This window comes from Cheilinus undulatus, linkage group 13 (assembly GCF_018320785.1).
Source record: "Cheilinus undulatus linkage group 13, ASM1832078v1, whole genome shotgun sequence".
NCBI lineage: Eukaryota > Metazoa > Chordata > Actinopteri > Labriformes > Labridae > Cheilinus > Cheilinus undulatus.
The window spans coordinates 16,215,450-16,242,183 of record NC_054877.1 but is presented as its reverse complement, the minus strand read 5'-3'; the positions used below and the strand labels follow the sequence as shown (position 1 = coordinate 16,242,183).

Genomic DNA, 26,734 nt, shown 5'->3' with positions numbered 1-26,734 from the left:
CATGGGTTTCGGTTTGTGCAGTCACATCTACATTATATATCTTTACTTAACTGACATAACTTTGTAGAAATCTACGGAGCCCCTGAAGGGACATGGGAGAAAAAAAATAAAAAATGGGAGAAAATAAAAATAAAAATTATGATGTATTGATGATAATTTTTATTTTTGATGATCATTTTGATGATTATTTTTATTTTTTTTCACCCCCATTTTTTATTTTTTTCATCCATGTCCCTTAAGGGGCTCCGTAAAAATCTGTTTACATTTTCACTTTATTTTTTATTTATTTATTTATTTATTTTTGGGTCAAAAAACCCAAAATATATTGATCATGGTTGATTTATAAAACTAATTAAAGAGTTAAATATTTTAGCGGGTGAATACGTTCTCTAAGCACTGTGTATAGGGGAGCTAAAAGTACATTTCCTTTAAAAAGATACAGAAATAAAGGTGTAGACAAGCACACAGAAGCGCCAGAAGCTTTTTTTTTTTTTTTTTTTAATTCCACTAGTTGCCACGGTTTTCACCAGAGAAACATGCAAACTGCAAAAAATTCAAGATGTTAGCGCCCGTGGAGGGGACCCTCCCCATGTATGAGTAGATTGCTTATTCTGAGTTAATAAAAAAAATAAAACACATTTTTTTTCAGGTTGATAAATACTAATTAGGATAGACCTACCTATAGACATCATGTTTCATTTAACCAAGTTTGTTTGTTTTACTAAATGCTACTAGGCTAAATATTACACACTGCACCTTTAAAATGTTGATCCTTAATGTATGGGTTATAGAATACTTAAAGCCATTGCTAACATTTGAATGAATTCCACATCAAAATTACTTTGTTTTACATTTAACCTGCCATGTTTACGTTGTCCTTTTGAACCTTTTCAACTCGTCCGTCCAGTAACGAGGGGGGCAGGGTCAATTTTTGTTTGAGAAGGGGCGTCACTGAGAGTAAGGGCACGAGCAGGACAAGAGTTACCATGGCAACTGTACCCTAACGTAACGTAACATCCGTTGATTTAAACCTTTCAGGTACCGCCGTCGTATTTCTGGGGATGGAAGAGACGTTATGTGAAAGTATAGAAAACTCTGTTTTCTAGGCGGATACAGGCAGCTAGTTAAAAAGAATTACGACTGTTTCCAGAAAGAATATGGAGTTTGAAACGACGGAGACTGTTCGCTCGGCACCGAGTCGTCATGAGAAAAGTTTGGGGCTCCTGACGATGAAGTTTGTCGGTCTTCTTCAAGAGGCGGAGGATGGCGTCCTTGATTTGAAAGTGGTCAGTGAATCACAGTAAACAACAATGGCGAGCTCTGTATTTTTGTGTGGGGTTTGACAACAGTTTACCGGGCGAACAAAGGGCTGTCAGGGAGCCAGTCAGGTGCATTGATTTTCTTCACAGGTGGACTAGCTAGCCGCCATTTGCCCCAGGCTTCGTCGTTTGTGTGGGCCAAAAACACAAACATTTTAGCATTAAAGAGCTTTACCAGCTCTGGCCGACCAACGTAAGTCGAAGTTGTTGAAGTTAAAGCTAAAAACATTGAGACAGGTGAGAAACATTCGAGGTGGGAAAGTTGAATGAAATATGTTATCTGCCATCAAATTTTGACATCTAGAAATGAAACGTAGACTTAACATCCCTGTGGTAAGGCCCGCTAGACAACATTTAAATTGAATGTATTATGTAGTCTCTTTGGAGATAATTAAAAGAGAATTAGCCCAATTAAATGTGAGTGAATCTAATGCCCAAATCCCTTGAAACATCTTTTAATGACCAGAGATATCCCCAGAGACTATGTGGGAACCGACAACCTCTTCCTTCCCTGTTTGACACCAGTCTGCCAAACTAGAGGTTTTGATCCCTTTGGAGCTTTTTGGCTTTAAAATAAAATATCGGCAGTTTCTGATACAATGGCAGTCCCTGTTAAAGTTCATATTAGAGTTTGAAACATGGTTATGCCTTTGCTTTTTAATGCCTGAAATCTACAAGGTAATTTTTAAAGAGCAGAACACAAACTATACATTAGAATTTTGTGATGAATAAGTTTCTGTAATGATCTTCTGGGATGGTATGATTTTCAAAAATCAAACCAGTCATCTAGTAAACTCTTCGTATATTTGGTAACTTTTACAGGGACAAGGTGAAAACAGGTTGAAAGAAAGTAGCGAAAATTGGTCCAATAGTGTCAAAGTAGGTTGGAAGTGGCACAAACTAAGTGAAAACTCTCAATAATTGATGAAAAGTGCTAGAAAGGGTTTAAAGAGGCAAATGGGCAGTTAAAAATTAAAAGGGGTCAGAAATGGATTCAAAGAGGTAAAAAATGTTTAAACATGGTAAGAACTTGGTTTAATGTAGCAAAAATGGGTAAAATACACAAAAATGGGCAAATAGTTGCATAACTGGACGAAAAGAAAATTGTAAAAATGGGGTCAAAATATTATAAATATTTCCAACATTAGAACCCAATTAGTTTGACACTTTCAGCTCCAGAATTAGACACATGTTGAAAGCATTCTAGCAGCATTGCTACTGATCTCTCTGCTACTGAGTTTTTAAGGTGCCTGGCAAATTATAGGGGCAGTCTCACACAACCCTATGTCTTAATGTTTGAAAGATAAAGACATGTAGATCTCTCTCTGGTGTCTGGGAAAACTGGGATGAAAATTTGTCATCTTTTGGATGTGGAACAAATACTAGCTCAGAAATGATGGTTTATTTGAAAAGAATTTGAGAGGATTTGTAACACATGAGGACTTTGGAAAAAATGACTTACTGTTATCTCTCAAGTTATGTTTTATTGCTCTAAAAATGAATGAAGAAGCGAATATCGCCACTTTTAACACGTTAGATGTGTTTAAGCTTTGTTGAAGCATCTGTACAGCCACCCTCAGTGTTTTGACCTCTGGATGTGTCTTTGCCAGACCTACCTGAAGCGTCTCCCACAAATGTACCTTCTCTTCATCACACTGATAAGTAGTTTTTTCCCTCTCTTCTTGCGCGCCAAAGCTGGGTAATGTTTACACAGCAGGCTCCTTACACCCTTTTCCCTCCTCCTTTCTCCTCCACTATTGTATTCCAGTCATTGTCTGCCAACAGGTTTAATTTGCTGTTTGTGCTTGTGCAGCTTAGTTCACCAAATCCTTTATTTCTAGGCCTGATATGAGTGTTTTCAACCTCATGTCTGCCACACTAGTTTCCTATGATGCATTCAGTCAGAAAAAGTTCATATAAGGCTTCCTTTGAGCAAGCTACTTAATGGAAATGTCTGTGTGAATCAACAGGCTGCAGACAGCTTGGCAGTGAAGCAGAAGAGGAGGATATACGACATCACCAATGTGCTGGAAGGAGTGGGGTTGATTGAAAAGAAAAATAAGAACATAATCCAATGGAGGTTTGAAAAATGTTTTCTTTTTCTGCTGTTTTGTGTCATTCAAAAGGTTGTATACAATTCAGCTGATGAATTCATGCAGCAATTTTAAGCTGACACTGACCTGCCAAATACTAAGAACTAAGGGTAAAACTTTCCTAGTTAATGCTTATCTTCAAACCACACTCTTTCCCCGTTTTTTTGTGTAACATTCCCTCTGGTCCAGGGGGAAGAACTCAGGCAGCCAAACTCAGGATGTGCTGGAGCAGGTGAAGACTTTGAAGGCCCAAGTTTCTGAGCTGGAGGCCCAAGAGAAAGAGCTTGACAACCAGAAGACATGGCTAGAGGAGAATATCAAACAACTTAACCATGATCCTGTCACCAGCACATATCCTTTTATGGCATCTGGTATCTACTAGATATTTTTAGCTTCTGATAATATTATATTATTGTTTGCTGTTTTGGTTTTGTAATCATTCTTTCTTTTTCTTTTATTTTGTACTCTAATGAGCAACTACTCTATGCATTGCATATATTTATGCTCAAAACAGTTACTATTGGGGATTTGTATTTGATGTTGTTCCAGTGAAATACCACATATGTGAACTGGATCTTATTTTTTCTTCCAGATTGTAATTTGAGTCATCTTGAGCATCTTTCATTCATCACAGAGGCAGAGAAGAATCCTAACTTGATCCCTTTTCACAGTCTTAGCTTTTTGAACAGAAACAAAGCTATAAAGGGAGGATTATAAATGTAATTGCTACCATCAGTCTCAATTGTGTAACCACTGCCAGGATAATCCTGGCTTTCACAATTCTCATTCTTGTTTTTATGTCATTGTCTTAATTTCTCTCCCATTAAGAAATAATTCCCCTTGTTCCCTTAACACTTCTTCACTTATAAATTTGTGACACATGAAGACATCTGCAGTGCCTTCAGTGGAGATACTCTGCTTGCCGTAGTGGCTCCTGCTGGGACTCAGCTGGAGGTGCCCCTGCCTGAAATGGTAGGTCATTTTTTTTTCTATTCTGTTATTGATTTGGATGCTTTTGACCTTTCTGCACAAGCTGTTGTGTATGTCCTAGTGGCTTCAGGCAAAGGTTTGCTCAAGGATTTGTATGTTCTTCCCCTTGCCATCCTAAGACCTTCCCTTATCACAAACCCCCTGCTGGACAGGGGAAATCCTGTGTTGTGAGCAACATGTGCAAAAGGTGAACACCAAAAAATGTTAGTGGCAGACTTTCCAGTCTCGAAATGAGTGCCCATGTGAAAGTGGTTCCACATAATGCAACTTGTTTGCAAGAATTTGCCCACCAAGGCTGGCCACACTAGACAATTTTCAAATCTTAAGCGATTTCAAAAAATGGGAGACCACCGACGTAAGGACAGTTTCAAACAATTTCTCATCCCATGATTTTTAGTGAAGATTCCCCGCACACAGGATTTCAAACAATATCAATATTGATATCCTTGGCCTGCTGTTCTTTCACCACAGGCTGTCCTGGCACACATTAGAGTTGCAGCAAAAATTATAAAATGAGGAAAAGAATGTATAGGAAATCCTGGCTGGAATGAAGGTAAAGTGTTGTTTATGTATGCAAGCAGCGAAAGTAGCTAGCATCTGGCTGGTGAAGGTACCCGGTCTACTCACTCTAATTGGTTGTTGTGGATACTCTGTCTGAGGCAGTAACACTTAGAATCTTAAGTTGATATTTACAAACCGAGGCTACAACCAGATTTGGAGTTTAAAAAAAAAATTGTTCACACCATGCACTTGATTATTTTTACCAATAATCATATGTGATGCGCCTCCACTCAGGATACGCCACCATGATCATCGGGGGAGGCAAATCTGGCCTTAAATCTGGCTTAAAATCATGTCATGTGTGGCCGGCCTAAGTCAGCAGTCATGAAGTTATACGAGTAATGACTTTCAGTCATGTTGTTCTGAAACTATCTAGCTCTTAAACTGCTTGTCATTTTGCTAAGTTTACATGTCTGGTACAAGCTGTGCCTGAATTCCATATGGGACCGAACAGGTGTTTTTCAATGGACACTTACAGCTTTTTAGAAGGAGACTCTGCAAAGTCCAAAAATTATGCCATGGGGCACAGAGGTCTAGTGTTTAGGTTGTGGCCCATGCACACGGGTGGCCTTTCACACATGTCTCACTCTCTCATCCCTGTTCCTGGTTCTAGCCACTGTCCTCCTCGTAAAAAGCCCAAAAGAAATTTAAAAAACTTAAAAAGATCCTAACTTGAGAGCAGTCAGTTTGGTGCTAAATGATAAAACTGCTGGTCTCAAAACCCTTGAAAAACTCTGGAGAACCTTGAGGCATTGTAATGCTGAGTAACAGTTTTTTTGAGATTCGTCATTGTCACTACATGGTACCCTTAATGCAATCCTCTGTGCATATTGGCTTGTTCAGTGATAATGACATATTTCTGTCCTAACTGCTTCTCTTTAGGGTCAGAGGGGTCAGAAAAAGTACCAGGTGAACCTTCGCAGCCACTCAGCTCCCATCCAGGTCATGCTCATCAACAGAGATTCAGACTCTTTAGTGCCAGTGGTCTTCTGTGTGCCCCCCACTGATGACATTTGTCAAATGCCAACTCCACCCAGTACCCCCGCCAGCCTTCAGAGGTTCCCTCTGTCCTCGTCACAGTACTCTACCTCTAACACTACCTCCTCCTTCTGCAGCCAGGACTCTCTGTGCTCTGACCACCAGATGGTGCTGCCAGAAAACGAACAAGTGTTGACGCCCTCTTCCAGCCCTCCTGATCTACAAATGGGTGAGGAAACTAGAAAACACCACTATCAGATTGTTATGCTCAGAAACCGTAAGAATAAGGCTGGACTTAGACCACACAAAGTAATTTTAAAATCCTGACTAGCTGAAATGGTGTTTCTTTACACAGATCAGGAAAAACCTCTGAGGGTACAATATGCCATCTCACAGTATTTCCTTTAATTTCACTTTATCACATCAACAAGCAGATTTTACAAAAAGGGGAATCTGATAACAGCCTTCAGATGTGCTGCTTAGATTTAAAAAACAGGAGCAGGAAGCTACATGTTTGGATGAAAAAATGTTTGCAAATACTTAAACTGTAAACACATTTTATTTTTTTTTACAAGAATTAATGTAAAGATTTTAAGTCTTAGTTAGTTATTCAAAAGTAGCTTACAATATAGCCTGAGCTTGTTGCTGCACATGGTCTCAGTGGCTTCATCTCCTCCCTTTCTTTGACTACTGTGTCACAGCTTCGAAAGTAGGGATTTTATTCATTGCAGTTATAATTTTTAAACTTCCAGTATGTTTGAAATGATCTGAACAGCTCTGATTAACCTGTAAACTTGTTTGAAGGTTTATTAAACAATTTTTTATCCCCTTAAATTTGCATATAATCCAGGCTGAACATAGTTGCAGACAGTTTAAAAATCACATTTTACATTGTGAATTTGGGAGGAGCAAATCATGTATAAATCTTTCAGATGCGAACTTCTTTGTGTGTGGAAATTTTTTCTGCATTAACATAGAAGGAGGAAGGAAATACCGATGAGTCAGAAAGAAGTAAATGATCAAAGCCTTTCACAACATAAAACAAATATAATAATGAATAAAACATAGGTAGGTTTTATTATTTAGAAAAAACTAATTAAAATTGTCCTTGCTTACAAATAAAAGAATCCCATAGATGCTACATTTTCATGAATTAAGAGGTCTTAGATTAATACTGCTGCTCTGTCACTTTGAAAAACCTACATTTTTGTTCCTCAAAACCTTTGCCAGAATGGTACCAAAATAACATCCTTCACGCTGTGAGTCAGCGGATGTGTCCTTCACTTGTAGCTGACATTTGATTATTTTTGTTTAACAGCCATTAGAGTTCAGAGTTCAGTGACGTTGGCTGAACACACCAACAGAGAGAGAGAATAGATGGTAAAGAAAACAACACCATGCGCCAAAACAGGTCTAGAAATAGAATCAATCATTAATTATAGAAATCTAGAAATGGTTTGGGTTTTTTTTCTAATATTAATCATAGTGTTGTTCCACTTTCATTAACTTTGTTTCACATTAACTCAGCAAAAGCTTTGGAACTACAACATAAAATTCTGCATAAGGACTGTATGCTCTGTATGATGTTTGATGCAAAGTAGAGATATAAGTATAAGTAGCTTTTCAGATATCTTTGTATATTCAGGTGAACCTAATAACCCAGACTGGAAATCAGGAAATCATGTCTGTAGAGAAATGGTTTAAGATAAAGGTACATCTTGATGTTAATTTGGTTGATTATTTCTTTGACAAGTTTGCTGTCCATCAGCTGATTTTAAAATGTCACATGGCAGATTTTCCTGGTTTACAGGAAACTTAAAAAAGCTTCTCATATTTGGGCCACTGTGGGTAAGTGATAGCTGTTACATTTTCTTGTGTAATCATCTTCCAGGCATGTCACTTCCTCATCAGGATCTACGTTTATAAGAAATGGATGAATCACTGTTTATATGTAAGGGGATATGGATTAGACTGGGCAAGATGCTGTCATATTGAAACTCAGCCTTCCTGAAGAAAAACAGGAATTCAGACAACAGCAGCTCAGTGACAATGTAGTGATGAATTGTTAACTGTTATAATGTTGGTAATGATGACATATTCCTGACAAAGGAATATGGCCAAGATGTGTGTGCAATGAGAGATGGACGCTATTTGGTGTGTCTTTTTTAACCTTGGGACAGATCCATTTAAACACCACTTTGATTGTAAGTGGTTATTTATCGGCCTGTTTTGTGACCTCTTAAAGTCTTGATGCTAAGTTGATCAACTAATGGCTGTAGTACAGGAATAAAATGAGAGGACTGTCTTTGTGACTATCTTAGGAAGAAGGCTAATGCATTTTCTGAAGTGGTGTTTAGGCAGGAAAAATCTGGTCGAGTCTTGTAGACTTCCTCACTTCTCAGGCACACGTGTTGTTTTAGAAGTGCTGTGGCCTCTGTCATTTAAAAACATCACAAAGTCCAAGAGAGGTTTTGAGCAAAACTCCGAGTCTCTTTGAAATATAGATTGGACTGGACATGGCTCAGCTGTTAGTCAGTAAATCAAACTGATTCAGGTTTAACAGTGTTGATGGTTAATGGAGAAAAATTCACTGATAACTTAAAAAATGATGGCTTTTATTTCTTAGCCATATTCTGGTCTCATTGAACCTCTCCATGCTTCCTTCAGAGTGTCACAGTCAGTCAGCAGCCGTGTTGGAGCAGCCACAAATGGACCTGTCAGACCCAGACTTCCAGTCTGAGCTGGAAGTGAGCAGTCTGCTGAAACTAAACTCTGGTGGAGATCACATGAAGGACGACAGAGAAGGTACAGCTCAGGGATTAAAAACCACACAATTAATCCAAACAAAGAGCCGAGTTTGTTCTGTATTTTAATTGAGGGCAAATTTGCACATTTGGTACACTTTTTTTTGTTATTGAAGGCTTCAGTTCTGAGATTGTTTTACATTGGGGTTTAAATTCTCAGTCATAGTAAAAGAAGCTGTTAAAGAAATTAGTGATACCTCTTTATGCTACTTTTTTTTTTTCTTGTAATGAGTTGTTTTAATGTACTGTAAATTTAAGTCTTGATTTTGATTTCTAGAAGCTGTTGACCTGATCGATGAGCTCATGTCTACTGATGGTAAGCTTTTCATTCTCCTTTTACTAAATTTTTACATTTGAAATAAAAACATTTAATTTTTTAAATTCATATTAATCCAGTTAAATTTGTACAAGGGTGGTTAACAAACCAGTGTTGCTCACTGAAGCTCTATCTAAAGCTTGTTCAAAAAACTTGACCCAGTTTTTCTGTCCGTGTCTTAACGTGTTTATATTTCTTTGACCATTTTTGCTCCTGTCTCCTCACACAGGTTTGTACTACAGCTTCAACCTGGACGACAATGAGGGAGTGAGTGACCTTTTCGATGTGCAGATTCTCAATTACTGATGTCAGACAGAGCCTGTGCTGTATGCTGGTACAATCTTTGGAAGCTTCAAACATACCCTCTGCCTTTTTTGTTTAGCTCACTCACAGATGGTAAGTTACTATCATCTCTAAAAAATGAACCCTCCACACATATTGGACTCCTCTGCTATCTGCCAGACAGCTTAATTTTCCTGTATGGGCCTTTTGCCCTCAGCCGAAAAAAAAAAAAAAAGTACAAGTGCCTCAAATAAGAAGATATTTAAGCAGCTAAGATCCCTTTTTCTTTGTTGTTTTTAATGGTCACTGGATGATAATCTACATTGTTTTGGAAAAATGAGATGCCTAGGTGGAAAACAGCTAGCACAAACATTCGACAGAGTCCTACTTTGATTTTGCATGCACAAATCTGGGAATTGTTTAGCATGTGGTGGAAAACCTGAGACTTTAACTGTTTCACGTTCTGTAGTTATTGAACAGCTCCTGACTGTTGAAGTTGTAATCAACAATAATTCATAACATGTACAAGGCTTTGTGCAAAGATCTCTGTCTTTACACAGAAAGTGCACTGGGAAGAGACTTAAACAATTTCATAGTTATATTTTATAAAAGCTGTATTTAAAAGTGAATTTATTTTGGTTACATTTTGTAAACATGTTCTCATGGGAAATGCTGAAAAGGTTTTTTTTCCTAAATTATTGTGGCACTGCCATTTCTGGCCTTGTTGATTTTTTTGTTTGTTTTGTTTTAAAATTGTATCTTATATTATAGTTAAATATTGAGTAACAATTTTCACTTAATTTAAGAAAATAATTCTTGGTTCTGGTTAGTTTAAACTGATGCTGGTTGACTGCCTTAAATTATCTGAAAATAGAACTAGCAATATTTTTTGATCTGAAAAATCAGATGTTTAGAGCCATAAGTGGCGTTTTTGTATATTTATTGTATTTGAAACAAGATTTTTTTTTACGTTGCATTTTGTTTATTTGCAAATTTCTCAATTTAAGATTTTCAATAAAAAAAGATTACTGATTAATGATCATAGTTCAGAGATGTTTCTTAAAGGGAGGGGGAACAGAGTTTAATATGCACTCAGCCTCATTGTGCAGGACATCTTGTTTTGAGTTATTAAAGTTGTTTAAAACCATTTAGTGGTCTTGGTTAACCACAAAATATTTAACAGCTTGTGCTATTTTTTTTTTGTTTTTGGCTGACTGAGATGTTTTCATCTAACAGATGGAAAACTTCAGTTAGTTGGCCTCCACATCAAACTTCTCATGTTTCACATCCTGACCTGCAGCAGCATTGATAAATAACTTGATTTTTACCAGCTGGGATACAGGAAGACAAAAAAATGCTTTTTTTTTGTTTTGTTTTAAATCCAAGAGCACCATACCAAGATAGGAATTTGTAACATGCAGTGAAGACTCCATGTGTTTACTTTTTTGTTTGATTAACATCACAAATGACAGAAACATAAACCATGTGTAATAGTGGGTCTGAAACTAATGGATCCAGTGCCTCAGTGTTTATGGTTGACATTACATTTCTGGAAGGACTGGATAATAAAACAGACCTTCTCACAAAAGGTAAAACTGGCTTGAAAACAGTCTGAATGACTGGGACAGCTTTATTTCAGTCAGTTATTGTACATGAATTACATGGTGTCACCCAAGGCTCCTTTCTTAGGCTTCTCCTGTTTTGCATCTACAGTTACTAGTAAAAAGTATGTGAACCCTTTGAGATTTCTTTGATTTCTGCATAAACTGGTCATCAAATGTGTTCTGATCTTCATCTAAGTCACAACAATAGACAAACACACTGTGCCTAAACTAATACTGCACAAAAAATGCTATGTTTTCATTATTTTTATTGAACATGTAAACATTCACAGTGCAGGGTGGAAAAAGTATGTGAACCCCTAGGCTAATAACTGGTTGACCCTCCTTTGGCAGCAACAACCTCATCCAAACGTTTCCTGTAGTTGCAGATCAGACCTGCACAATGGTCAGGAGGAATTTTGGACCATTCCTCTTTACAAAACTGTTTCAGTTCAGCAATATTCTTGGGATGTCTGGTGTGAATCACTCTCTTGAGGTCATGCCACAGCATCTCAATTGGGTTGAGGACAGGACTCTGACTGGGCCACTCCAGAAGGTGTATTTTCTTCTGTTGAAGCCGCTCTGTTGTTGATTTACTCCTATGCTTTGGGTTGTTGTCCTGTTGCATCACCCATCCCCGGTTGAGCTTCAGTTGGCGGACAGATGGTCTTAAGTTTTCATGCAAAATGTCTTGATAAACTTGGGAATTCATTTTTCCATCAGTGACAGCAATCCGTCCAGGCCCTGAGGCAGCAAAGCAGCCCCAAACCATGATGGCCCCTCCACCATATTTCACAGTTGGGATGAGATTTTGATGTTGGTGTGCTGTGCCTTTTTTTCTCCATACATAGTGTTGTGTGTTGCTTCCAAACAACTCAATTTTGGTTTCATCTATGGACAGAATATTTTGCCAGTATTGCTGTGGAATATCCAGGTGCTCTTTTGCAAACTTCAAACGTGCAGCAATGTTTTTTTGGACAGCAATGGCTCCCTCTGTGGTGTCCTTCCATGAACTCCATTCTTGTTTAATGTTTTACTTATTGTAGATTTGTCAACACAAATGTTAGCATGTGCCAGAGATTTCTGTAAGTCTTTAGCTGACACTCTAGGATTCTTCTTCACCTCATTGAGCATTCTGCGCTGTGCTCTTGCAGTCATCTTTACAGGATGACCACGCCTAGGGAGAGTAGCAACAGTGCTGAACTTTCTCCATTTGTAGACAGTCTGTCTTACCGTGGACACATGAACATCAAGGCTTTTAGAGATACTTTTGTAACCCTTTCCAGCTTCAGGCAAGTCAACAATTCTTGATCATAGGTCTTCTGAGAGCTCTTTTGTGCCAGGCATGGTCCACATCAGGCAATGCTTCTTGAGAACAGCAAATTCAACACTGGTGTGTGTTTTTATAGGGCAGGGCAGCTTTAACCAACACATCCAATCTCATCACATTGATTGGACTCCAGGTTGGCCGACTCCTGGCTCCAATTAGCTCTTGGAGAAGTCATTAACCTAGGGGTTCGCATACTTTTTCCAACCTGCACTGTGAATGTTTACATGTTTTGTTCAATAAAAACATGAAAACATATTTTTTGTGCAGTATTAGTTTAAGCAGACGGTGTCTATTGTTGTGACTTAGATGAAGATCAGAACATATTTAATGACCAATTTATGCAGAAATCCAAGAAATCTCAAAGGGTTCACATACTTTTTCTAGCAACTGTACATCACACTTGTGCAGATCACAAGTAATGACAGTCTTTGTCCAATATCTGATATGACTTACAAGACAACACACTAATTTCCTCCAATCAGTAATCTTGGATAACAAATAGCAAGCCTGAGATGTTGGTGTAGTCGGGACGCCCTTTTAACATCAGAATTAAGACATTAAATGAGAATTAAGCCAATTATAGCCTCAAATATAAACCTGGTACAAAAAGTATTGAAACTTGTGTTTGGTAAACTATTCCTTTGTTGTAACAACGCTTCTTGGCAATAAATCTTGTACCGCTGGAAAGCCTGTTAATTTCCCTTTTAAAGGTGCCGCATTTGCAGGATGAGCAGCAGAGCTGAGTGTGTGGATTGTGCCCATGAAAAATTTGCCAGATCTTCTCTGCCAAGTGCCAAACAGCTTATTCTGCAATTGATTCCTGTTTGGTGTTGTTTAGTGGATTGGATGATTGAAGAAACAAAACATATTGACAATTTAATAATTAAGTAAAAAAACAGGAGCCTCAGTAGTGTGTGGAAGAACCAAACACAGCCACAACAGCCTAGCACTTCGTCCTCAGCTGCACACTGCTGTGGGATGACATCCCATTGTTCAACCAGTATTGGTCGAAAGTTAGCCAATGTGGTTATGTTAGTCACGCTGGCACGATCATCACACTCAAGAATCTCATCTCTCTGCATTGAGATTGCCTCCAATGATGACAAACCTGGTTTATCCAGTGAGGGAGATGTTGCCCTACACCATCACACTGCCTCAATCAAAATATGTTCTGTGTAGCAAACAGTATAGCATTCTTCTCCGCACTTTGACCCTACGATCCAACTGCCTTAGGCAGAATCTGGACTCATTGCTGCACATACTGGTACCAGAAGCTCAATAGCAATAGCAGAATAAACTCTTTGGCCTTGGCAGAGAAGATTTGGCAAATTTTTCTTGGCACAACCCATACACTTGTGTGGCTCTGCTCCCACAAATGCATTCTTCTTACAGATGTGGCACCATTTTAAAGGGTTATAAACAGACTGTCCAATGGTATAAGACCGATTGCCAAGAAGCATTGTTACAACAATCTATCAAGCACAGTTTTCCTTACGTTTTTTCAATGTTTATTTAACTTAAATTAAAGCACTGTTGTGTCAGCAGGTATTAATAAATCTCTGACACCTGACTCCAACAAGTTCATGAGGCATTGACAGTTGATGAATAAAGACTCCTCTCTAAAACCAGTATAGATAAAGATTTTTCAGTTGCCTTGCTATTGAATGATACTAAATGTAAAAACATATCTTTCGCTTCTTTAACAACAGTGGTTTCAACCTTTCTTCCTGAATCTAAGAAGAGTTTAAGCCCCATAGGACTCACACAGAAAAATTTGAATAGTTTTTATAGTTTAAATCGAAACAAAATAGGTCCACATACAGGCATTCTTACCAAAAGACATCTGTATTTTAAGTTAGTATAAGTAAATCTAATTTGAACAACCTCAGAGTAGACAGGGCCTCACACTCCCTCTGAAACCTCTTGTACCCCTTCGAGGGGGTCCCATTCCCAAGGTTGAGATCCGATGCCTTTGAACAAGATGATGTAACCAGTTTGGGAAGGGTAATCAAAAACAACATTACTGATTTATCAACGTTTTTTAGTGTGTGACTCATTGTTTAAATGTGTGAAAACACCCCCTTTAAGAGGCTGCACGTGGATACCAACAATGTTTTTTTCTGGGTTTACAGGGTGTTAAAGAGGAACAATTGCAATGGTTAGATACTGATGTGGAAATCATTCAAACACTGAGATAAGAAGACACAGGACACTCAGATGGCTTATGCTGCACAGTTTACTCAGTTTTTGGCCAAGGTGAAAGATGACATCAACAGCCATGGAATAGCAGGGTGCCAATACCAGTTCTCTGAGGAATCCCACTGCTGTTTGTATATTTATCCCTGCAGTGTAATCTTAACATTTAGCATGTTCAGTAATATGCTCACCCTGTCACTTCTGAACTAACCAAGTATTTAATCTCCCTTGGAGTCACTCTGTCTGTACGGTACCGTGTTAAAAGCTAGAATATGTGGGATTTTAAGAAACAACCAGCATACCTGAAGAGTGGGGACTTCTACAGCCGACTCTCATGACCTCACTGCCTGACCTGGGGCCCTGAGGTCATCTAAGATTGCTAGCCAATCCTAATGATAGCTGCAGACATAAAAATGACATTCCCTCATTTCAACCGTATCAAAAGATTTCTTGCCAATAGTTTGTCATCACCCCATGAAAACTTGTTTTCCAGTCGCTTGTGCAGGCATTGCTGAGGACTCAGAGTTAAACTGTGAAGTACGTTTGCAGTAAATGTTCTCAGATGTTCTGAGAATGTGGAAGCAACTAAAGTGTGGCTTTTCCCCTCCTGACAGGAAGGTAAATCTCAGCTGTTGTAGATTAGGCACAAAAGCAAAAGACTTCAAGTGACACTGCATTTAGACCAAGATTCCTGGTTTGATCCAGTTATCCTTTGGTTTCATGGAAAATGTAAGGTCCATTTGCCCTGAGAAAGAACAGTTCTGATCATTAACTAAAGCAACATGAGGAAATTAAAATAATACATTCTCACTTCATGGTACAGGTACAGGCATGTGTAGTACACCTGGTTTGTATCCTGAGCAGATGTATACCACTGAGATGACGGAGGATTTATTTAGGAATGTTACAGTTAGAGAAGGTAGGAGGATTGGTGTAGCTTATAGATGAATAGATTTCTTCAAACCAGCTGTGACAAAGATGTTTGCTGAAGAACAAGACTTATTTCACTGACAGCTTCACTCATACTGTAGGTCTACTTCTGTTTCTCTTTATCGCTCCATTTCTTTGTTTGCTTCTGGCAGAGTATCAAATTCAGTTTTAATATTCTTTGTGCTGTTTGGACAGCTGAAAGGTGTCAGGTGTTTCTTGTAAACTCCTGGGAGGATTTCAGTTTCTTCCTTTTTGAACCAAAACCAGATAATTTAAGTTTAAGTAGAAACCTACTTTTAAAACGACAATTTTCTCAGTTTTCACCGAGATTGGTTTGGATTCTTTTTTTTTACAAGTTTGCAAAACTTTATTCTCTTCCAGGTTTATAAAATACTTTTTGGGTTTTATTTATTTAATGGACTTTGTCCTTTTACAAGACTGATCCATTATTTTATTAGACTCATCCTTTTAGTGTTTCGAAGCTTATGTTCTGGCAACAGCCAGGACTGGAGGCATTATGCTCTCAAGTTGTCCATCTGTATGGATGCAGTCTGTCTTGTGAATGTCATATCTTAATCAGTTTTGCAGTAATGTCCACTGATTTAAAGATCGAACTTTAGATGTCAGTTTTTCCAGCAGAATGACACTTTCCTCTGGCAGCGGGGATGGCTCTCCCTCTCTGCCTTGTTCAGTAGGTTTAATTTTTATGTCAAATTTTGCCATTTCTTCTACACTTTACAGGCCGTACATTTTAGAAAACTCCTCCTAGGGATTTGCATCTGACTTACTCCAGATTTTTTTTTTTTGCTGATTCGGGATAAGTTGGAAATGAACGTTATCAGAAGCTTGAGTTTTTGCTTTAGGATGAGGCCACAATCTGGCCCCAATGTTAGAAATGATGTTTTTTCAAGAACATCACATCACTGTAGGAACATCACTTCAAACAATAACCCACACAACATTCAACCTAGGCTTATGATTTTGACTCTGCATATGTATCATCACTAAACCTGCAAAAAAGCCTCTTGGAACAACAACAAAATCCAGACAGAAAGTTCACTTACTTTGCATTAATTTCAAAATAAGACTTTTATGGTACTACATGACTTTAACCGGTAATAACTTTTGTATTTATAATTCCGTGTTTTGCAAAATTTTCTTTCAAGACATCAGTAAAACACTAAACATGCAAACATATCATCAAAGCGCCCCCTACTGGCCACAGGAAGACACACTTAATGGCAATTTCTTTACTCCTGCTGTGAACCTGAACCTATTAAGCTCAGGTTTGAAATCAAGGCCTCAATATTTGTCAACAACACTGACATGTTTCGTTAAAGCAAAACATCTAAAATGTAACCAGCTTATCCTCAAGTTGGAGAGGACATTTTTTCAAGTTAAAGAAAATTCCTTACAGAGTTGTTAAGATATCATATCCGAAAGACCACTCAAACCTGGAACCATCACAGCGTCTGATTCAGTTACTTCCTCCATCATCTTGGATTTCTCCTGTTTTTATTTTTTATTTTTTTGGCTATCATCTTTTTTGCAATTTCCTGTTGAAAGTGTGAAAATGGCATAAGTCTTGTTTTATTTGCAGCTCAAGTCAGTGATTAAAGAATTGATTGCTCGATTACTTTATGTGAAATATTATGCTTGCAAAAATGAAAACCTAGCCTTCTTTGTAGCTCAAGTACAAGCAGACAGACTATATTACTGTCTTAACTGGTTTTTAATCAACTGAGGCCATAAGAGAAAACATGCTCTGTTTTTAGATGTGTCTGATCATTAACACTTCAGCATTATAGGTATTTCATATTGAAAAGGTGTTCGTCTCTTGCGATGCATTTTGGGTATTAAATGACATTTCTATGCCCTCCTCCACTGCTGGATTTTCCCTCCTCCTCTTCCTCTTCCTCTCACCAATTTTCTTAGCCACCTTCATCATGTGCTGCCTGAATGATGACCCCATGAAGGCATAGAGGATGGGATTAAGGCAGCAGTGAGTGAGGGCCAAACCTTCCGTTACCTGTGCAGCCTGATCCAATGATTTACTCGTCCCACAGTGAGTCACCAAGATGTAGACCGAGTCCATTGCTCGATACACCTTCAACACGTTATACGGCAGCTGAGTGACCACGAAGACTCCAACTACGATGAGGAGAACACGCAGAGCTTTCCACTTCTTTCCTCTGCTCTCAATAGGAAGTTCTTTCAGTGTCCAGCCCACTCTGCAGTAACAGATCACCATGACGATTAGAGGAAGAAGAAACCCCAGCAGCACCTCGACTATCTCCAGAGCAGCCTTCCCGCCTCCTGCCATCGATGGAGGATAGATAGCCAGACAGATGCTCCTGCCAGACATCCATCTTACTTCTGAAAGAACCAAATCAGGAACACCGAGGAAGAAAGCTATCATCCAGACGACAGAACACACCTTCCAACAGTGTCTCCGGCTGAACATCCTTCCCAGCCGCCCTCTTTGGTCGCTCCTTTGCGCTCTAGCTAACGCTAAATAGCGATCCAGGCTGATGCAAGCCAGCAGTAGCATGCAGCAGGTGAAGTTGACAGTATAGCAAGCTGACACAATCTTACAGATGACTTCACCCAGTTCCCAGCCCCTTGCTGCGTCTGCAGCCCAGAAAGGCAGTGTGAAGAGCAGCAGCAGGTCGGCCACAGCCAGGTGCGTCAGGAAGACATCCATCATGGTCTTGAGACGTTTGTGGTAGGCGTAGACCGCCACGACTAAGGCGTTCCCTGCCAGTCCCACAACCAGACACATGGTGTACATGATGGGGAGGAAGACAGCTGCAAAAGAGCGGATGTCCCCCTTCCTACAGGGGGTGGGGTAGTCTTCATAACTGAAGTTAAAGCTGATGTTTTCATGGTAGTCATAGTTGAACTCCTCAGAGGGATCCATGTTTGTCATTTGAATCTATAAGGGAGGAGATATGGAATTATCAGAGTTGCATAAGTACATTGGTATTAAGTTCTTAGGTGCATTTACTCAACTGGTTTGCTTATAAATATGATACAAAAACAGACATAGACAGATACTTTGTTAATCCCAAACAAAATTCAGTATTCATTGTTGGCTTTTCTGGTTTAAAACTCCTGTGACAACGTTTAAGTTTGTATTGATTATGGTTCTCTCATGGACAAAAGAATGTCAGCTCTTTGCTGAATTTGTTCTGTACATATGTAGTGACTTTTTGTTTGCCTACTAGCTTGTTTTGATCCTACCAGTCAGATCACCACAGTAAATGCTGAGAAAAAAGAGGCTGTTTCAGCCTAGCACTGCTAAACATGTCTGACACCTATCCTCAAGCAGCAGTTTCATGCATTAGGTATTACTTCATTTAAGTTATTAGTCATCTGGCTGGTGGTCTCTTTGGCTTTTATGGATCATGAAGAGACATGGTGAATAATTAAGTTTGTCTGTTGATAGGCTTAGAACTCCTCAAAGTATCTTTGAATATTTACTTTTTTGGTAACCTTTTTATAAGTAAGGACTCCAGCTGTAAACAACCACCGTTAAACAATCAATGTTGAAAACTGCACATACAAAAGTAATCATGACTTTGGCAATATAGAAAATTAAATAGCCAAATTTTATCCTGCAGATACATCTTAATCCTTAACCTCCCCCTTTTTCATGGGAGTTGAACAAATAAGCAGGAAGGTGTTTTTAAGGTAAGATCATGTTTTATCATGCTTTCATTGAATCTTGTCATTCTCTCTAGTTTCATGGTTTTAGTGACATCTCTAACACTTAGAGGTCCACTGGCTATTTCGCCATTTTGTTAATTTCCTTTTGACAAAATAAACCACTCAGAAAATGTTTACCTTGCTCATGTTTGGTATAATTTTTGTGGCACTACCTCAACTTTATAAAATGAAACCTAAATTTTTGAAAGTTTATTACTGTATTAGATAACGAGCCTCCAAAAAACACCACACCCAACAAAAAAGGATTTTCAAAAATTATCATTTAAAACAATGTATTGTCATTTTTCAAAACCCCAGTGCCAGTTCTGTACAGCATGGTCCTCTGTCCCCTATGTGTAACATTATTTTTTATATCAAATTAAAACGATCATATTTCCTGTTTTACCTGGCCTATTGACATCAGACAAAAACTAATAGAAGGCTTAAAGATCATGCTTTCCACACGAAATGATTGCAATGCAATTGCAGTTGCAGTTGTTCTTTCACTGCTTTTTTATTCTTCAAAAAGCAGCATATACTGGACCATAACAGCAGATAGCTAACTTTAGTTCAGCTACTTCCCCCTAAACAGTACTTTTTAGTCTCTAGGTGCAGAACAAAGCGATTAAAAGCTTTATTGCTGTTGTCACATTTTGATATTTCTCCCTCTTTTTTGTCCTGGCAAGCTTTTAAAAAATCTTATATATATATATTTTAATATTTAAAAAATAAATAAATCTAATAATAAAGATGATGATGGAGTAAAGTTACCAAGACATGACCTGACATAAATCAGGACAGAAAAAAAATCTCTTGAATTGCTGTTTCTTGGGCTGACACATTTCACAGTTACTACCCCCTTCCACCTACTCTATAGAAGACTCTACCATGGCATCAAAACCTGCAAAAATCTTGAAGACCCTGTGCAGACAGTTTTTGGTTGGTCCCAGTAAAAACATGACTGCGCAACAACAGACTATGAAAAGGACTATCCACTCTGCAGGTACAAAGAGGTCATTCTACGGTACATAAACTCTGTTTACACAAAGAAGTGGGAGAGAATTTAGGAATGTTTTAATTGCTGAGGTAAAGCTGTTAACCAAAAGTAAGTTTAATATATCCTTTCAAGTTTTAATTGAAACAGTTTTATGTTTAACCATGTAAAGGGGAGGTTTGTTTAAGTTAAAAAAAAAAACATAGATTCATTAATTAATTTGGTTTGATGGACAAATTAAAAATCATGAAGCATTTTGAAAGTATATTTTGCTACATGGTCTTATATGATTTAAATTAAATAAGTGATCAACTCTCAACATATGGAGTGGAATAACTTCCACTGGGCTGTATGCAGATGTAGTATCTGAATTCAATATTGCACTGTTTAAAGCTGTCAAAAATCAGCTAATTTCCTTTTAAGACACACAAGGTATGACCCTGGAAATAAAAAATAGTGCACATGGCAAAAAAAATCAAACCTAGAGTCTGGGAATTATGCCTACGAATGAAACACTTAAGTCTGAGAGATTTTGTGGCTGTGGTCTAATTATTCTGCAGTGATAACATCAGTGTTTACTTTCTCAGTGGGACATGTGAACATCATGTTCTGAACTGTTCCTCTCTGTTTGAACCTTCACTCTCAAAGATAAATAATGTGGATTCAAGTTCTACAGTTGACCTTTCAAATGCACTTTAGATTTAGAGTTTTATTTCCAACAGGAATTAAAAGCAACAAGAGTTTGTATTTTCAGTCAAGTCACCAAAGCACTCAGGAATTATAAATTATCTCCAACTAAATTGAAAGAAACTGTGCATTTACTTCCCCTGCCTAAAATCAGTACCTGCACATGCAATTACTCACAAACTCAGATGTTGCAAATTATCAAGAAACATATCTTATTTATCCCCAAGCTATCCAGCATGATCCAGAATGTAGTGAATAATTTAGCCCATGAAATGATAGAATACAAAAAATAATAATACTAATAATAATCAAAACTGGTGTTAATATTTCTGCCCTGAGTCTTGTCTGCAGGTGTTTTTGTTTGTGTTTTTTGCAACAGCCGGAACAACTTTGTTAAGCTAACGGCCTGGCCTGCAGTAACATCAGAGGACAAAAAACAGGAAGGGGCGGGGGTGTAAAACACTCTGCACCGCCGCTGTGGCTTCTGTGTCTGTTTATGACAACTGAAGTTTCAGAACATTGAACATCTACTCAATCAGCTCCATGTCAGCGGCGAGTCCAGGGGGGTTGGTCTTGCCTCTCTAAATTAAGGTTGGCCTCCCCAGTTGCTATCCTTTAAATCCTTACCAGTGATTGTGTATTTGCCTTGCCAGGGGGTGGACTTGCATCAGTGGTCAACTATTTGAACTGTGTAAACACAGACTAGTAGCTTGGATTGCATTTCAACGAGGCTAATTTTCTTTTGTATTTTCTTGAGAGTGTGGACACGTGTCTCATTTTGAGTCCCTGAAAAATCAGGCAAGGCAAAATTGTATGTTGCAACCAAGAAAGTGCTGGACGAAGCCTGAGTGATGTGAGCCAAAGCCTGAGTGGTTAGTGCGGCAGTCTTTGTAAGCCAATCTGTGGCAGCAAACATTGAAAACGCTGTAATTAACTTTCTAACATCCTAATAACAAAGAAGTGGAGCTGAGGGGAGGGGCAGTCATTTCAGCCATGCTCTTATTTAGGCATAGCTCTCATCCTTCTTAACTTGTGGAGTATATGTGAACTCTGGTGCTTCTGCAGCCAGCCAAAGGTGGACACTTGAGGAACTGCAGGTTTTTACACTCATGAACAGGCTTATATTTTTGACCATGGACATCCACACTTGGTTGCTGCTCTGTTTTGTGATTTTATAAAGCGAAAAGAAGATATACTCAAGAGTTATGATTTGTAAAATACACTACAGACAAAAGTATTTGGCTGCCTGACCATTACACCAACATCGACTGTAATGACTTATTCAAATACATGTCTCTTTGAAGCTGTAACAGCCTCGACTCTTCTTGAAAGGCTTTCCACAAGATTTTGGAGTGTTTCTGTTGGAATTTGTACCCATTCATGCTGTAGAGCGTTTATGAAGTCAGGCACTGATGTTGGATGAGGCCTGGATCGCAATCTTTATTCCAGTTCATCTTAAGAGTCTTGGTTGGGGTTGGGGTCAGGGCTCTGTGTGGGCCAGTCAAGTTTTTACACACCAAACTCATGTCTTTAGAGTCCTTGCTTTGTGCACTGGGGCACAGTCATGTTGGAATGAAAAAGCACCTTCCTTAAACTGTTGCCACAAAGCTGGCAGTAAAGCATTGTCCATAATGTCCTGGTATGCTGAAGCATTAAGATTGCCCTTCACTATAGACAAAGGGCCTAGCTAAAACCTTGAAAAAGTCCTGTACTATTATTCGTCCCACTAACCTCACAGTTGGCACAATTCAGTCAGGCAGGTCACGCTCTCCAAGCATTAACCAACCAATCTGACTGCCAAACAGAGGAGCATGATTCGTCACTCTGCAGAACACGTTTCCACTGCTCCACAGTCCAGTGTCCAGCCTGAGGCTTGCATGCAGCTACCAAGCCATGAAAACTAATTCCATGAAGCGCTCACCACAGTTTTTGTGCTTACATTAATGCCAGTGGAAGTTCAGTACTCTACTCAGCACAGCATTGACGACTCTCATACCTCATACAGACTGGATTTTTAGCAATCTTATAAGTTTCTGTCATGCTACATTGTGCGACATGAATCTTATATGATATCAAGTTTGATGTGTGCAGACATGACAAATCCCAGTAAACACTGCTGAATGTCAGAAATATGGTCATCTTAAACATCTTACTCTGTCAGCATTTTTACCAGGCTATCTCTGGTCGCAAGACCATGACAACGGCTGTCTTTCAGCTCGTCTGACAGTGCGACGTAAAACCACTGTTTTAGAGCCACGACCAAAGAAATCGCCCCAAGGGGACAGCTGTCATCTGGGACAGGCCAGGATAGCATAGTGTATACCAGTCTTTACACGAAATGTGCCTTAGCAGTTGTTAACCCCGCTCTGTAATTTTACGTGGTCTTTAGCTTCATGGCTGTGTTGCTGTTAGTCCTAAATGCTTCCACTTTCTAATAACATCACTTACAGTTGACTGTGGAATATCCAGCTGGGATAAAATTTCCGGGATCCTCATTCTGTAAAGGTGGCCTCCATCACAGTACCACACTCTAAAGTCACTGATTTCTGCATTTGTTTCACAAATGTTTGCATACAGACTGCATGGCTAAGTTAACAGTTGTGTACACCTGTGGCAACAGATCTGATTCAAACACCTGAATTCAATAATTAACAGGTGAGGCCAAATACTTTTGTCCATATGGTGTAGTCCATATGGTGCTATTTATATGTCAGATACTGTAACTAATCTCATGAGAGGAACAGAGCTCTGAGCCTAATGCATCAGTGTGAACCAAAAATTGACAGTTGCAGAAACGCTGGCTTTAACTGATTTATGCCAGCTTGTCTAGATTAAGATCAGATGTTAACCTTTAGCTCAGAGTTACTCCTATGTTAAAGTTCATAGAAACAGCAGCTTTACAAAATATAAGTACAAATACTGCACCATAAAACTACTCAGGTTTAGTTATTTACCTTCCAGAAAAATTTGTTTTAGTCTTTAAACTGAAGGGCAGACTAAATGTCCAATAGCTTTGGATGACCAGGGCAAATATGGAGTATATATAAAAGTGCCTTTACTTCTAGTTTAAACTGCCCTCTTTTGCATTTCATGCATCACATAAAGCCTAACAAATTTACCACAAAAAGAGGTTTATCAGACAGTAAAATAAAGTCACTGTCATGTTGATTGCACACCTAAATAACAAATAAATTTGCCAAGAAGTTCCTTCCACCATCTCTCAACCAAAAATTTAACTTCACGAGTCACAAACATGAGATCACTCTTACCTTCAGTCTCTGCCTCTCCACTCCGAGCTTCTAATCAGACTGTTTCAGTCCAACGGAGTCTCCCAACTACACACACATAAACACTTCAGAGCGAGAGAGAGAGAGAGAGAGATGACTCAAGGAGAAAAAGGAAAGAGGATGACAAATTAAACCACCCACTGAAACTTCATTTGAGGAGTTTATTGAGGAAATATTTCAGATTTTTTCACAAGAATCATGTCTACACTCAGACTAAAACACTTCAGCAAAAGAGTAACAATAAATTTTGAAGCAGACATAAAAACTGCAAATCAAAGATGCACTTTGTCAGACTTTGATGCTTAAAGCTCAGTGGCTAGAAAAAAAACACAAATACTGCAGGCTTTGGGAGAATATTCATGAATGTTGCATCTCAAATATTCAGTAAAGTCCATATTTGAAGTTCTTAAAACAAGCAGAGACATGTGCTGTTAATCACAGTTTACATCCACGCCCATGCTAACCAAAGGAATGTGGAGGAGTAACTTTTGTTTTAATCAGCAGAGATTTGACATCACTTTATCTCTTTTTATTGCAGAACAATTTCATCTAGATCACTCCTCCAGCCTTCTACTGTGACACTAAAAAAAAGGGGAGGATGGTTCATAGAGCGGCGCCACAACTCAAGGATGCAGATCTTCACAGCAGAAATGATCATTTCAGATAAACAACAACTTAAGATGATGTTATAGCTTTATGCAGATATAATGGTGTCTATAGGAACATTTGCAAAAAAAAAAAGTTCATATTCTGAAATTGATTTATATGAATTAGGGTGTTTTTTGATGCAATATTAAGAAGAAGTGCAATTCAGCATCTTTCAGGTTCCATGAAGAGAGGGATTAATCAGTTCAGGCTCTCGTGTCTTGATTCCTCGAGTCTTACGTGAAAGGGAGGACCCTGATCACTGATATAAAAGACAGAAACAGAGAAGCAGTCAGATAAAGAGCAGGGGGGTGCAGCTACATGATGCCTGAAATATGTTAAACCAGTTCAGCAGCCCTTCACATGTTTACATGTAGTTTTTGCAGTAATTAAAAAAAGAGGTAAAATTATAAACAGCAATAATGCTTCAGGCAGTGTCTCATCTTATTTTAAACACGCTGTGGTGGAACTTCTAGTTAAAAAACTTAATTTGGATTTCTCTTTTCAGTCTAGTCTCTATTCAGGCCGATACTGAAGCTCCCATTTATCTCTAAAATCTTAGTGAAGCAGTGCTTTTACAACTCCAGTCTTATCTAGACTAGTGTTTCCCAACCTGGGGTCCAGGTAACCCTGGGGCACCAAAGATTTCAGGTGGGGGGTAACTTTTGAGCAAAAAACGTCAATATTTTTTAACCTGGCACGCCAGATGGATGTGTGTCAGAGTGATTCATGCTTTAATTTCTACACGTTTACAAAGGTGAAAACACAGACCTCAGTTTGGTCATCTGATTCTACAGCACTTCAAATTCAGGGGCATTGTCTGAGACACTTGGACTCTGAAAACACAGAAAATGAGTCATACAATAAGTTTCTGAAAAATGCACAGATTTAAATCAGCATGATTGATATCAAAACAGTAACATCCCTGTCTGCTCGTTTCTTGTTTTTATAAGCCAACAATAGCCCAGGTATGATTTAAAGTTCCCGTCATGCACATCCGTCTGTCAGGGCCTTTCTGGCAAACTAAATGCCTCAGGAGAGCTCTGCTGGGATTTTCTACCCAAACTATGCACACATGTCCACTCAGACTCAAAAAGAAGTGGTTAGATTTCAGAGAGACTCATATTAAGTATGTACTTTTATTTTATCAAATTTCTTTAACCAGGATATTCTCATTGGGATCACTAGTTTCAGGAATGTTAGAAGATATTTCATACGATTATAAAGAATCAAGGATTTTATTTTATCCCACACTTTATCCTGAAACTTCAGATACAGCTAACAGACTTGACCTTCTGATTGTTTTTTTTTTTCACCAAATGTTTTATTTGCATTCAGTTTACCTGTGTGGGTTGAGTTTTTACCATAGAAGTTGGCTCTTCCTGTGGGGAACAAAAAACACAACATTGTATCATTTATTTGATGAAAAATACAGTTTGACATGAAATAACTTCAAAATCACTCAATATTGTAGACTACGGACATTGCCTACACAATACTTCCTGTTATACTGCTTTACTGTATCCAAATTCATAAAAGACTGAAGTACTTTACCCTGGCAAAGAGACTACATGCCCCTATCCTCCTCCTGCAGTTAGATAAAAATCTTCTGTCTCTGTGTTTCTGCTGTGGTAGAATAAAGAAGGAGAAAGATTATTTTACACAGAGAACAACACTCACTTTCAATTTAGTTTGCTTTTTAATTCAATGAAGGATCACAGTCTGCAAATACAAACGTAACAGAAGCAAAAAAAAAATTGTGAAACTCACATCTTGGTGGATGTTTTTGTCTAATTTAAAAAATATTTATTGCACTTAATACATCTTATTTCAATAAATTAAAGCAAATAAGGCCTAAATTGTTCGTGATATGTAAAAAATAATCTGGTAGTGCTGCAACATAATTTTACCTGTTTTCTGATGAGGTTAACGATCTAACTAAGATACAGCCATCATATCAAGACAGTAGAACTTCTTGCCCAACTGACAGACATTTTACTTATTATAAGCAAT

At 38.4% G+C, this 26,734-nt stretch overlaps 2 protein-coding genes across 4 annotated transcripts; one reads left to right on the top strand and one right to left on the bottom strand.

Moving 5' to 3' along the window:
* Positions 1–974: 974 nt before the first annotated feature.
* LOC121520723 (transcription factor E2F5-like) lies at positions 975–17,399 on the top strand. 3 transcript variants are annotated; one of them, XM_041804310.1, is made up of 9 exons: positions 975–1,286; positions 3,290–3,399; positions 3,602–3,763; positions 4,276–4,384; positions 5,846–6,170; positions 8,609–8,746; positions 9,023–9,061; positions 9,291–9,328; positions 17,336–17,399. In XM_041804310.1, the coding sequence occupies exons 1-9, from the start codon at positions 1,158–1,160 to the stop codon at positions 17,357–17,359; spliced, it is 1,074 nt and encodes a 357-aa protein (XP_041660244.1). In that variant the 5' UTR covers positions 975–1,157; the 3' UTR covers positions 17,360–17,399. The 3 variants fall into 3 exon arrangements, with proteins under 3 accessions (XP_041660244.1, XP_041660243.1, XP_041660242.1); XM_041804309.1 differs by lacking the exon at positions 17,336–17,399 and having other exon boundaries at positions 9,026–9,061; positions 9,291–11,043; XM_041804308.1 differs by lacking the exon at positions 17,336–17,399 and having other exon boundaries at positions 9,291–11,042.
* Positions 12,633–24,145, bottom strand: ackr4a (atypical chemokine receptor 4a). Its single transcript, XM_041804307.1, has 2 exons — positions 24,059–24,145; positions 12,633–18,335 (listed from the first exon to the last, which is right to left on the bottom strand). The coding sequence occupies exon 2, from the start codon at positions 18,327–18,329 to the stop codon at positions 17,214–17,216; it is 1,116 nt and encodes a 371-aa protein (XP_041660241.1). The 5' UTR covers positions 18,330–18,335; positions 24,059–24,145; the 3' UTR covers positions 12,633–17,213.
* Positions 24,146–26,734: the final 2,589 nt, after the last annotated feature.

Excerpts from the sequence above, each read along its gene's own strand:
- LOC121520723 (XM_041804308.1), top strand. The coding sequence starts at position 1,158 with ATGGAGTTTGAAACGACGGAGACTGTTCGCTCGGCACCGAGTCGTCAT. Across the intron at positions 1,287-3,289 it reads GCGTCCTTGATTTGAAAGTG|GCTGCAGACAGCTTGGCAGT; the intron begins GTCAGTGAATCA and ends GTGAATCAACAG. Across the intron at positions 3,764-4,275 it reads CATGATCCTGTCACCAGCAC|TTATAAATTTGTGACACATG; the intron begins ATATCCTTTTAT and ends ACACTTCTTCAC.
- ackr4a (XM_041804307.1), bottom strand. The coding sequence starts at position 18,329 with ATGACAAACATGGATCCCTCTGAGGAGTTCAACTATGACTACCATGAA.